This window comes from Ranitomeya variabilis, chromosome 5 (assembly GCF_051348905.1).
Source record: "Ranitomeya variabilis isolate aRanVar5 chromosome 5, aRanVar5.hap1, whole genome shotgun sequence".
Taxonomy (NCBI): domain Eukaryota; kingdom Metazoa; phylum Chordata; class Amphibia; order Anura; family Dendrobatidae; genus Ranitomeya; species Ranitomeya variabilis.
In genome coordinates, this window is record NC_135236.1 from 1986889 (window position 1) to 2001169 (window position 14281).

A 14281-nucleotide genomic window follows, 5' to 3' on the forward strand; every position below is an offset into this window, starting at 1 on the left:
GTAGGGAATCCTTGGTGGCCTGGAGTCTGGAGGCCATGGCCGTCACCATCATAGGTCACGTCCAGTGTGAGGCTTTGCAGCAATCACAGCCTGAAGACTGGAGGCCATGGCGGTCACCATCACGGGTCTTCTCCGGTGTGAGGCTTTGCAGCAATCACAGCCTGGAGTCTGGAGGCCGCCACCATCACAGGTCTCCTCCAGTGTGGGGCTTAGCAACAATCACAGCTTGAAGTCTGGAGGCCATGGCCATCACCATCACAGGTCTCCTCCAGTGTGAGGCTTTGCAGCAATCACAGCTTGAAGACTGGAGGCCATGGCGGTCACCATCACGGGTCTTCTCCGGTGTGAGGCTTTGCAGCAATCACAGCCTGGAGTCTGGAGGCCGCCTGTTGTGAATTTACCTTTTGGCTCCCTCTAGTGGCTACTAGTGATTTGACTCTGGGTATGTCATTCATCCCTTGTATGCTCACCTGGGTCGTTAGGTCAGGGGTGTTGCTATATAAGCTCCCTGGACCTTCAGTTCAATGCCTGGCAACGTTGATATCAGAGCTAATCTGTAGTGCTCTTGTCTACTGATCCTGGTTCCTGCTTGATTAAGCTAAGTCTGCTTTCTTGCTTTTTGCTATTTGTTTTTGTTTGCATTTTTGTCCAGCTTGTATATAATCTGTTTCCTGACCTTGCTGGAAGCTCTAGGGTGGCTGGTGTTCTCCCCCCGGGCCGTTAGACGGTTCGGGGGTTCTTGAATCTCCAGCGTGGATTTTTATAGGGTTTTTGTTGACCATATAAGTTATCTTACTACATTCTGCTATTAGTAAGTGGGCCTCTCTTTGCTAAAATCTAGTTAATCTCTGTGTTTGTCATTTCCTCTTTCCTCACCGTTATTATTTGTGGGGGGCTACTATCCTTCTTTTGGGGTCTATTCTCTGGAGGCAAGAGAGGTCTTTGTTTTCCTCTTCTAGGGGTAGTTAGTCCTCCGGCTGGCGCGAGACATCTAGCGACCAACGTAGGCATGTTCCCCGGCTACTGCTAGTGTTGGCGTTAGGAGTAGATATATGGTCAACCCAGTTACCACTGCCCTATGAGCTGGATTTTTGTACGTCGCAGACTTACTTGTTTCTCTGAGACCCTCGCCATTGGGGTCATAACAGCCGCCACCATCACAGGTCTCCTCCAGTGTGAGGCTTAGCAACAATCACAGCTTGAAGTCTGGAGGCCATGGCCATCACCACAGGTCTCCTCCAGTGTCTCCAGTGTGAGGCTTTGCAACAATCACGGTATGAAGTCTCTAGGCCATGGCGGTCACCATCACGGGTCTTCTCCGGTGTGAGGCTTTGCAGCAATCACGGCCTGGAGTCTGGAGGCCGCCACCATCACAGGTCTCCTCCAGAGTGAGGCTTAGCAACAATCACAGCTTGAAGTCTGGAGGCCATGGCCATCACCACAGGTCGCCTCCAGTGTGAGGCTTTGCAACAATCACGGTTTGAAGTCTGGAGGCCATGGCGGTCACCATCACGGGTCTTCTCCGGTGTGAGGCTTTGCAGCAATCACGGCCTGGAGTCTGGAGGTCGCCACCATCACAGGTCTCCTCCAGTGTGAGGCTTAGCAACAATCACAGCTTGAAGTCTGGAGGCCATGGCCATCACCACAGGTCTCCTCCAGTGTGAGGCTTTGCAACAATCACGGTTTGAAGTCTGGAGGCCATGGTCATCATGGGTCTCCTCCGGATTGAGGCTTTGCAGCAATCACGGCCTGAAGTCTGGAGGCCATGGTCATCATGGGTCTCCTCCGGATTGAGGCTTTGCAGCAATCACGGCCTGAAGTCTGGAGGCCATGGTAGTCACCATCATGGGTCTCCTCCAGTGTGAGGCTTTGCAACAATTATGGCCTAAAGTTTCAAGGCCATGGTTGTAACATCGCTGGTGTCCTCCAGTGTGAGGCTTTGCCGCCTTTACTGCAGTGACTTCAGTTCTCGCTTTTATTGGCTCTTTCTGCCTTCAGTTTTGTTTTCAGTCTGCGAAATGAGGCTTGATGGGCAGAGATCTGGCGAGGACTCGGCGATTGCAGAATATTCCATTTCTTTGCTTTCACAGGATGTTTTGGGTCATTGTCTGTCCTGTGAAGCGTTGTCCAATCATCATTGCTACATTTGGTTGGAGCTGAGCAGAAAGTATCACCCTGTACACACAGGATTCATCCGGCTGTTTCTGTCCTCGGTCATGTCATCATTAATCACTAGTGACTCGGTGCCATTGGAAGCTATGCAGGCCCGCGCCATCATACAGCGTCCATCATGTGTTACAGAGGATGTGCTGAGAATCAGTAACCGCTCCAAGTCTTCTCCAGACTTACTTCTTCCCCATCGTTCTGGTGCTGATGGATCTTAGTTTTGCTTTTCCAGAACTAGGCAGCTTCTGTAGATGTTTTTTGGCAAAGTCTATCATGTCTTTTCTATTTTTCGGCTGAATAATGGTTTGCACCTTGTGGTGAACCCTCGGTATTTGCTCCCATGAAGTCTTCTATTTATGGTGGACTTAGATACTAAGACCACGACTTGCTGCAGAGAGTTCTTCACTTGAGAGAATGTTGTGAAGGGGATTTTCTTCATCATTGGAAGGATTCTGCGATCATCCACCACTGTTGTCTTCTGTGGATGATCAGGCTTTTGTGAAGTCCCCAAGCTCGACAGGGCGCACTTTTCTTTAAAGAATATACCAAACTGTTGATTTGGACGCTCCCAACATCTCTGATATCTCTCTGATGGATTTCTTTTTCAGCCTAATGATGGTCCGGTTTCTCAGCCATTGAGAGCTTCTCTTACCGTAAGCTGTGGGTTCACAACAACAGCTTCCAAATGCAAAGCCTCACCTGGAATCAGCTCCAGACCTTTTACATGCTTAATTGATGTATCAATGAGGGAAAGCCCATGCTGCCCATTAATGAGCTTCTGATATAATTGTCCAATTAGTTTTGATCGCTTTACAAAGAGGCAGCTCCATATTAAAGAGTAGTAATTCCTAAACCCTTCCCTCAATTAGGATGTGAATCCCTCAGATTAAAGCACTTGTCGCCTAGATTGATTGGAGCAGAAATACGTTTTGGTCAACGGCTAAATTGCAAAAACTTCAGTGCTAATTTGCACACAATATGAAAAAAAGTTTTTGAAATATTTTAAATCAGCAATCGGCTGGAAAATCTATTTGTCACGCAAATATTTCTGGACCCAACGGTATAACCTATAGCATCTAAAGACACAAACATCCCGTAATAAAGGAATCTCACAGTTACCTCCTGTAGCATAATGACACTATTATACATTATTATATGGGTGCACTACGCGGCTCTAAAGAGGGGAGGGGGTGGCCTGCACGGCGTTACAAGGGGGGCGGTCGCCAACGGCGTTACACTGGGGGTGTCGTATGCAGCACTATAAGGGGGGAGGGGGTTGAACGTGGCTCTAAAACAGGGGGGTGGGGGTGTTGTACGCAGCGCTATATAGGGGGTCATGCACAACACTATACATTGCTTTGATAAAGCATGCATGCCCGTGAACTTTGCCACATTACACCCACAAACGTACATGTATTTTATTGGGATTTTATACTACATGCGAGCAAAGTAAATCCTGAGTGACCAGTCGCCCCCAAAAGTCAAATAATTAGCACATTGTGCCCACCTGTGTGTGATTTCTTTTCAGTATAACTACAGCTGTTCTGTGAAGGCCTCAGAGGTTTGTGTGAGAACATTATGGATCAAACAGCATCATGAAAACCAAGGAGCCCACCAGACAGTACAGGGATAAAGTGGGGGAAAGGAGGAAAGCAGGATTAGGTTATAAAAAAAAAAAAAAATAGCCCAAGCTCTAACCATTCTCTGAACACTGATCAATCCATCATCCAAAAATGGAAGAAGTATGGCACAACTGTAAACCTACCAAAACATGGTCGTCCAACTAACTGGACATCCCCAGCAAGGAGAGTACCAATTAGAGAAGCAGCCAAGATGCCCATGGTCATTGGAGAAGCTGACGAGATCCACAGCTCAGTGGGGAGAATCTGTTCACAGGACGACTATTAGTCGTATACTCCACAAATCTGGCCATTATGGGAGAGTGGAAAGAAGCGGCTCTGCTCAGATGAGACCAAAGGAGAACTTATTGGGCAAAATGCTATGTGTGGTGGAAAGACGTCTGCTATTCCTGGTATGTCCACTGGCTGCAATATCACCATCGCCCATCTTTCCTGATCCCTCTCACCCTGCATCCGTCTGCTATTCCTGGTATGTCCACTGGTTGCCATTACTGGTTTTTTCCTTCTCTATTTTCTTCCCCTGCATGTTTTCTCACCTTAATTCCTTGATGCCAACACACAGTTGGCTTTATCTTTCCATTTGGATCTATTTCCAGTTGCATTTTCCCTTCTGACTTCTAATTCATCCCCTCCTGTGTCTGTGACCAGCCTCCCTGCTGCCCCTCTCTCCTGATCACACCTGGCCTATTTCATGTGCACTTAGCGTGTTATAAATTCAGAGCCGCAGGTCTGTCTTGACCGGTCTGTCTCCATAAGGATGGCTCTAAAAGGATAACAGCAGAAATATGCCAGAAGTGAACAGAAGGTACGACTAACCCCTGTTAATAACTGTACTAAATTTCTTTCCCCTGCCACCACACTTACTCTCATCATGCTGACATACACTAACAGTTTTGGCTCCATTACTCCTCACTCTCCTTCGCTATCCCCAAACCCCAGCACCCTCTAACCAAGTAATAATCTCTCCTTCCCTCTTACCTCCCCACCTGACCTCCTCTGCTGACCTGCTCCTCAACCTCAGATCTCTCCTAATAAAACACAAAACAAGCCGCCCACTCTCCTTCTCCCACCTGCTCTGTGTCTCTCTGCTTCTCCTCACTGCTGGCGACATATCTCCCAACCCTGGGCCCCCACAGGTCATACCTCCCATTATTACCCCCTTCTATCGCTCCCAACCCAATATAAACACCCGAAATCTAGCCAACCTCAAATCCGTGCCCATGACGCCCACCCCCCTTTACCCTCTCTCTGGATCACTATGGAATGCCTGCTCCATCTGCAATAAACTCCACGTGATTCACGACCTCTTTACTTCTCGTAATCTTTCCTTCCTGGGCCTCACCGAAACATGGCTGACACCCTTACACAGCCTCCCATGCTGCGCTATGTTAACAGACATGGTGGAGGAGTGGGCCTTCTCCTTTCTTCCAACTGTACCTTTAACCCAATCCCACCTCTACCCTCCCTTATCCTCCCCTCTTTTGAAGTCCACTCTGTCCGCATCTACTCCCCTACAACCTTCAAATGGCCGTCAGATACCGATCTCCGGGCCCGACCACTGCCTTTATTGACCAATTTTCCACCTGGCTCCTTCACTTTCTGTCTGCTGACATTCCTACCATCATCATGGATGACTTCAACATCTCCATTGATGCCCACCAGTCAGCAGCCTCCAAACCTGTCCCTTACTTCATCTTTTGGACTTACTCAGTGGTCCTCCTCAGCCACCCACACAGATGGACACAGACCTGGTCTTCCCCTGTTTCTGCTCCCTATCCAACAGGCTTAGTCAGGCCGTGAATTGGCCCCTCCCTACTCTCGTCAAGTCAGTGCCCCCTCCCTACTCTCCTCCAGTCAGTGCCAGTGTGTCGCCCCATGCTGGACCAACTTTTTACTATTGATGCTGCCTATGCAGCATCAATAGTAAAAAGATATGTTAAAAATAAAAAATAAATTGTGCTATTCTCACCTTCCGATGTCCACCGATGCCCTCGCTGCTGCCGCCAGCTTCCATTCCCAGAGACGCATTGCGAAATTACCCAGATGACTTAGCGGTCTCGTGAGACCACTAAGTCATCTGGGTAATTTCACAATGCATCTCTGGGAATGGAAGCTGCCGGCCGCATCGCGCACGTCGGGACCACCTCGGTGAACGACGGAGGGTGAGCATATAACTATTTTTTATTTTAATTCTTATTTTTATCAGGGATATGGTGCCCACATTGCTATATACTGCGTGGGCTGCGTCGTATACGGCGTGGGCTGCGTCATATACTACGTGGGCTGCGTCGTATACGGCGTGGGCTGCGTCGTATACTACGTGGGCTGCGCTTTATACTACGTGGCTGTGCTAAGCGCGACGTACATACATACATATTCTAGAATACCCGATGCGTTAGAATCGGGCCACCATCTAGTACCTGCATAATTGGGGACTCCCATGCAGTGTAGGTAATCTCCTAGGGGTTCTCTGTCTTGGTGTTGCTTCTCTGATTTTCCAGACGGATTATGTTTAAAAGCCCCTTGGTGATGGATGATGTGAGTATATGTACTTAATCACTATATGTATTTAATCCTTATATGTACTTTGTATCTTAAAATATACAAAAGTGTACGCACTTACACTATTCAATCATACTATTCCTTTAATTTTGTACTTTGAAATAAAATTGCGTTATATTGCAAGTAGTAGCCTTCTTTAAAGGGAACCTGTCACCCCCAAAATGGAAGATGACCTAAGCCCACCGGCATCAGGGGCTTATCTCCAGCATTCTGTAATGCATTCTGTAATGCTGTAGATAAGCCCCCGATGTATCCTGAAAGATGAGAAAAAGAGGTTAGATTATACTCACCTGGGTGGGCGGTCCGATCTGGTTCTGGTCCGATGGGCGTCACGGTCCGGGGCCTCCCATCTTCTTACGATGACGTCCTCTTCTGGTCTTCACGCTGCGGCGCAGGCGTACTGATCTGTCCTTGCAGTGGGCAGGCGCTGGGCCTCTCTGACCTTTCCCGGCGCGTGCACACTGCAGTACTTTGCTTTGCCCTCAATAGGACAGATCAGTACGCCTGCGCCGGAGCCGAGGCCTGAAGACCAGAAGAGGACGGCCCTGGACCGCGACGCCCACCGCAGTGGGACTGCCCGCCCAGGTGAGTATAATCTAACCTCTTTTTCTCATCTTTCAGGCAGCATCATGCTGTGGGCAGGCATTTCTCAAGCAGGGGCAGGGAAGCTGGTCTGAGGTGATGAGGAGATGGATGGAGCTAAATACAGGGCAATTCTGGAGGAACACCTGTTAGTGGTTGCAAAACACAAGACTGGGTTGTAGGTTCCCCTTCCAGCAGGACAACAACCCTAAACATCCTGCCAGAACTGCATGGTTTATAGCAAAACACATTCATGTGTGTGAACGTCAGTCCAGAACCAAATCCCAGAGAATCTGCGGCAAGACGTGAAAACTGCTGATCACAGAAGTCTCAACCAATCTCACTGAGCGAGAGCGGGTCTGTTATTGGTATAATTATAAAATCAATAACGTTTTCATATTAACACTGAAGCCTGGATTACACGGATCAGAATCTGGCTCTATGACCCCTGGATGACCCTTAACGCGGCTGAGACATCCAACTCCAATTCCGGCAAACCGATAATTAAGGTTGGGATCTGTGATTACGGCTTGCCGAAGGATGGGGGAATTGTCAGATTTATCATGCCCAGCATCAGGGTGACCAGAAAGGCAAGCAGATCACTTTACAAGTCTGCGTCCTTCTTGGCAAATGATAAATTGAGGTTTTTATGAACGGCATAGATATGACCGACATGAAACCATTTTCTGAGTCGTGGTGAATGCACGACATTGGGTTATGTCACTGGAGGGTAGCTGCAGCTCCTCCAAATTAATATCAGTGTGATGGATGGTGCTATCCAACCATCTATAGAATGTAGTATCGTGATAGGAACCATGAGAGGAATATCTCCCGCCTGGGACCTCCGCAGGTGAAGATATACTGGAAGTTGGGGATCCCATCATTTCCTAAACGAATTAGCCAGAGAAGTCACCGGAGGGGAGGTATGTGAGCGAGACCTGTGCTAATAATACCCAACTGTGATCAGTGCCAGTCCCGAGAGACAGTGCGGCGTGATGCTGTACCGACACCACGTTCAGAAGAGTCAGAGCCAACCCTGCATCGTCAGGTCTAGTACATTTCTTTCGTTATTCCTTATTATTTTATATCATCTTCTATATTTTTATAACCACTGGCTGCTTCTCAGATTCTATATACGGTATATGGTGGTGGCAGCTACTTCCTTTGGTTATTGTGGAGCTGGCAGTGACTGTAGCGGGGGGGTGTATATATGTATATACATATATACATACATATATACATACGTATTCAATATCTATCCTCCATGAGTTATCATCGGAGGTGTATATACCATACGATCACTGTTAGTTCCCCCACAACTGGTCTAGTAGTGGAAGCAGCCGCGGCCTCGTCAGTCACTTGTGTATTTGTCCTGATGACTGGAGGCAGCGGTGCGTTGGTTCTGGACATTGGTGGCAGCGGTAGAATCCCTCTGACGTTCTCCTTGACAGTGTGCAAAGGAGAAGCAAAACTGACACCTCTAGAAGTGCAAAGCTGGTGGAGACCCCAAAAGACTGCAGCAGTGAAAGGCGGTCCTACAAAGTGCTGACTACAAGCGCACGGCACAGCGCAGACATTCACACGGCGCGCACATTTACACGGCACGGCGCAGACATTTACACGGCGCGCACATTTACACGGCACGGCGCGCACATTTACACGGCACGGCGCAGACATTTACACGGCACGGCGCAGACATTCACACGGCATGCACATTTACATGGCACGGCGCGCACATTCACACGGCACGGCGCGCACATTTACACGGCGCGCACATTTACACGGCACGCACATTTACACGGCACGCACATTTACACGGCACGCACATTTACACGGCACGGCGCGCACATTTACACGGTGCGGACATTTACACGGCACGCACATTTACACGGCACGGCGCGCACATTTACATGGCACGGCGCGCACATTTACACGGCACGGCGCGCACATTTACACGGCACGCACATTTATACGGCACGGTGTGAGTGCTGCGTGTTATTGTGTCGGCTGCAGAACAGATCTGTGTATAGAATGTACATCTGCCTGTACCACCGACATCCAGCACCAGGGGACTGCAGACATGTCCACGGGGGTGAAGACATTGTGTAAGGGGGGCTCACACTGTGCATATAGGGGGCTCACACCCCACACACGGGGGACCTCGCACCTCACACACGGGGGGCTCTCACACCTCACACACAGGGGCTCACACTGTGCATATAGGGGGCTCACACCCCACACACGGGGGACGGGGGGGGCTCGCACCTCACACACGGGGGGACTCGCACCTCACACACGGGGGGCTCTCACACCTCACACACAGGGGGGCTCTCACACCTCACACACAAGGGCTCTCACACCTCACACATGGGGGGGCTCACACTGTGCATATAGGGGGCTCACACCCCACACACGGGGGACCTCGCACCTCACACACAGGGGGACTCACACCTCACACACGGGGGGACTGGGGGGGGGCTCGCACCTCACACATGGGGGGCTCTCACACCTCACACACAGGGGGGGCTCTCACACCTCACACACAGGGGGGGCTCTCACACCTCACACACAGGGGGGCTCACACTGTGCATATAGGGGGCTCACACCCCACACACGGGAGGACTCACACCTCACACATGGGGGGGACTCGGGGCTCGAACCTCACACACGGGGGACGGGGGGCTCGCACCTCACACACAGGGGCTCACACTGTGCATATAGGGGGCTCACACCCCACACACGGGGGACGGGGGGGCTCGCACCTCACACACGGGGGGACTCGCACCTCACACACGGGGGGCTCTCACACCTCACACACAAGGGCTCTCACACCTCACACATGGGGGGGCTCACACTGTGCATATAGGGGGCTCACACCCCACACACGGGGGACCTCGCACCTCACACACGGGGGGACTCGCACCTCACACAGGGGGGGGCTCTCACACCTCACACACAGGGGGGGCTCACACCTCACACACAGGGGGGGCTCTCACACCTCACACACAGGGGGGGCTCTCACACCTCACACACAGGGGGGCTCACACTGTGCATATAGGGGGCTCACACCCCACACACGGGGGGGACTCGGGGCTCGAACCTCACACACGGGGGACGGGGGGCTCGCACCTCACACACATGGGGGCTCACACCCCACACACGGGGGACGCTCGCACCTCATTATACAGCGGTCACAGGCACTCTCTCATACACCACTGCCCCAGGGTCTCTCCTCTCTCTGGGTCTCTCCTCTCTCGGACTCAGGACCCTCCCAGTGACAGCTTCGCACACATTGGGGTCTCTGGGGGTCGCACCTTGCGGTCCAGGCGGACAGTGAACACCTCCCCCGGGGTCAGCGGACGGCCGCTCAGCACCAGGCCCTGGTTGAACTCCTGCGCCGGCTGTTTCCTGGTCGCCGTCCGGTTCCCGTTGCTGAGGATGACCAGCTTGCCGGTGCGGGGGTGCAGCTCCGCCATGGCCGCCGCTTTACGGCACCCGCACGGGCGCTTTACGATGTCACCAAGGAGACGAGTCTGACAGCGGCAGCCGGAAGTTTCCTCCGGTTGGCGGAAGATAAAAAGCCGGAAGTTCCAGATGGTTGGCGAAGGAATTGCAGCCCGCATTAGCGAATGGTTGGCGGAAGTGACGTCACGTCCGGTCGGAGTAGCGGGAAGTGCTATGGAGTAGGGGGCAGACACCGGAAGAGGCCAAGTCCCGCTCCAGCCGCTGAGCCGCGCCGCACCCCGGGCACCGAGAGAGGGAGACGGTGTGTGAGCTCCGAGCGCCGCGGTCTGTGCTGGGTGCTGCGACCCCGGATATAAGAGTGCGACCCCGAAATATCACCGCGACCCCCGGATATAAGAGCGCGACCCCGAAATATCACCGCGGCCCCCGGATATAAGAGCGCGACCCGAAATATCACCGCGACCCCCGGATATAAGAGCGCGACCCCGAAATATCACCGCGACCCCCGGATATAAGAGCGCGACCCGAAATATCACCGCGACCCCCGGATATAAGAGCGCGACCCCCGAAATATCACCGCGACCCCCGGATATAAGAGCGCGGCCCCGAAATATCACCGCGACCCCCGGATATAAGAGCGCGGCCCCGAAATATCACCGCGCCCCCCGGATATAAGAGCGCGGCCCCGAAATATCACCGCGACCCCCGGATATAAGAGCGCGACCCCCGAAATATCACCGCGACCCCCGGATATAAGAGCGCGGCCCCGAAATATCACCGCGACCCCCGGATATAAGAGCGCGACCCCCGAAATATCACCGCGACCCCCGGATATAAGAGCGCGGCCCCGAAATATCACCGCGACCCCCGGATATAAGAGCGCGACCCCCGAAATATCACCGCGACCCCCGGATATAAGAGCGTGGCCCCGAAATATCACCGCGACCCCCGAATATAAGAGCGTGGCCCCGAAATATCACCGCGACCCCCGGATATAAGAACGCGACCCCCGAAATATCACCGCGACCCCCGGATATAAGAGCGTGGCCCCGAAATATCACCGCGACCCCCGGATATAAGAGCGCGACCCGAAATATCACCGCGACCCCCGGATATAAGAGCGCGACCCGAAATATCACCGCGACCCCCGGATATAAGAGCGCGACCCCCGAAATATCACCGCGACCCCCGGATATAAGAGCGCGGCCCCGAAATATCACCGCGACCCCCGGATATAAGAGCGCGACCCCCGAAATATCACCGCGACCCCCGGATATAAGAGCGCGGCCCCGAAATATCACCGCGACCCCCGGATATAAGAACGCGACCCCCGAAATATCACCGCGACCCCCGGATATAAGAGCGTGGCCCCGAAATATCACCGCGACCCCCGAATATAAGAGCGTGGCCCCGAAATATCACCGCGACCCCCGGATATAAGAACGCGACCCCCGAAATATCACCGCGACCCCCGGATATAAGAGCGCGGCCCCGAAATATCACCGCGACCCCCGGATATAAGAGCGCGACCCCCGAAATATCACCGCGACCCCCGGATATAAGAGCGCGGCCCCGAAATATCACCGCGACCCCCGGATATAAGAACGCGACCCGAAATATCACCGCGACCCCCGGATATAAGAGCGCGACCCCCGAAATATCACCGCGACCCCCGGATATAAGAGCGCGATCCCGAAATATGACCGCAACCCCGAAATATCACCGCGGCCCCCGGATATATGAGCGCGGCCCCGAAATATCACCGCGACCCCCGGATATAAGAGCGCAACCCCGAAATATCACCGCGACCCCCGGATATAAGAGCGCAACCCCGAAATATCACCGCGACCCCCGGATATAAGAGCGCGGCCCCGAAATATCAACGCGACCCCCGAATATAAGAGAGCGGCCCCTGAATATAAGAGCGCGGCCCCGAAATATCAACGCGACTGCCGAATATGAGCACGGCCCCGAAATATCACCGCGACCCCCGGATATAAGAATGCGACCCCGAAATATGACCGCGGCCCCCGGATATAAGAGCGCGGCCCCGAAATATCACCGCGACCCCCGAAATATCACCGCGACCCCCGGATATAAGAGCGCGGCCCCGAAATATCACCGCGGCCCACGCATATAAGAGCGCGACCCCGAAATATCACCGCGACCCCCGGATATGAGAGCGCGGCACCGAAATATCACCGCGACCCCCGAATATAAGAGCGCGGCCCCGAAATATCACCGCGGCCCCGAAATATCAACGCGACCACCGAAATATCACCGCGACCCCCGAATATAAGAGCGCGGCCCCGAATTATCAATGCAACCCCGAATATGAGCGTGGCCCCGAAATATCACCGCGACCCCCGGATATAAGAGCGCGACCCCCGAAATATCACCGCGACCCCCGGATATAAGAGCGCGGCCCCGAAATATCACCGCGACCCCCGGATATAAGAGCGCGACCCCCGAAATATCACCGCGACCCCCGGATATAAGAGCGCGGCCCCGAAATATCACCGCGACCCCCGGATATAAGAGCGCGACCCCCGAAATATCACCGCGACCCCCGGATATAAGAGCGTGGCCCCGAAATATCACCGCGACCCCCGAATATAAGAGCGTGGCCCCGAAATATCACCGCGACCCCCGGATATAAGAACGCGACCCCCGAAATATCACCGCGACCCCCGGATATAAGAGCGTGGCCCCGAAATATCACCGCGACCCCCGGATATAAGAGCGCGACCCGAAATATCACCGCGACCCCCGGATATAAGAGCGCGACCCGAAATATCACCGCGACCCCCGGATATAAGAGCGCGACCCCCGAAATATCACCGCGACCCCCGGATATAAGAGCGCGGCCCCGAAATATCACCGCGACCCCCGGATATAAGAGCGCGACCCCCGAAATATCACCGCGACCCCCGGATATAAGAGCGCGGCCCCGAAATATCACCGCGACCCCCGGATATAAGAACGCGACCCCCGAAATATCACCGCGACCCCCGGATATAAGAGCGTGGCCCCGAAATATCACCGCGACCCCCGAATATAAGAGCGTGGCCCCGAAATATCACCGCGACCCCCGGATATAAGAACGCGACCCCCGAAATATCACCGCGACCCCCGGATATAAGAGCGCGGCCCCGAAATATCACCGCGACCCCCGGATATAAGAGCGCGACCCCCGAAATATCACCGCGACCCCCGGATATAAGAGCGCGGCCCCGAAATATCACCGCGACCCCCGGATATAAGAACGCGACCCGAAATATCACCGCGACCCCCGGATATAAGAGCGCGACCCCCGAAATATCACCGCGACCCCCGGATATAAGAGCGCGATCCCGAAATATGACCGCAACCCCGAAATATCACCGCGGCCCCCGGATATATGAGCGCGGCCCCGAAATATCACCGCGACCCCCGGATATAAGAGCGCAACCCCGAAATATCACCGCGACCCCCGGATATAAGGGCGCGGCCCCGAAATATCAACGCGACCCCCGGATATAAGAGCGCAACCCCGAAATATCACCGCGACCCCCGGATATAAGAGCGCGGCCCCGAAATATCAACGCGACCCCCGAATATAAGAGAGCGGCCCCTGAATATAAGAGCGCGGCCCCGAAATATCAACGCGACTGCCGAATATGAGCACGGCCCCGAAATATCACCGCGACCCCCGGATATAAGAATGCGACCCCGAAATATGACCGCGGCCCCCGGATATAAGAGCGCGGCCCCGAAATATCACCGCGACCCCCGAAATATCACCGCGACCCCCGGATATAAGAGCGCGGCCCCGAAATATCACCGCGGCCCACGCATATAAGAGCGCGACCCCGAAATATCACCGC

The 14281-nt window shown here is 53.6% G+C and overlaps 2 protein-coding genes across 4 annotated transcripts in view; one reads left to right on the forward strand and one right to left on the reverse strand.

Annotated features, from left to right (window-relative positions):
* Window positions 1–10573, reverse strand: part of NEURL4 (neuralized E3 ubiquitin protein ligase 4) — a 140992-nt gene extending 130419 nt beyond the window's left edge. For both annotated transcript variants that reach the window (XM_077261431.1, XM_077261432.1), the window contains exon 1: window positions 10265–10573. In XM_077261431.1, coding sequence (XP_077117546.1) covers window positions 10265–10573 — 309 coding nt within the window. The remainder of the gene's footprint in view (window positions 1–10264) is intronic.
* Window positions 10574–10579: 6 nt separating this feature from the next.
* GPS2 (G protein pathway suppressor 2) overlaps window positions 10580–14281 on the forward strand; it is a 53881-nt gene continuing 50179 nt past the window's right edge. Inside the window, exon 1 of one of the 2 annotated variants that reach the window (XM_077261433.1) lies at window positions 10580–10745. In XM_077261433.1, coding sequence (XP_077117548.1) covers window positions 10580–10745 — 166 coding nt within the window. The remainder of the gene's footprint in view (window positions 10746–14281) is intronic. The other variant, XM_077261434.1, reaches the window with a different exon arrangement.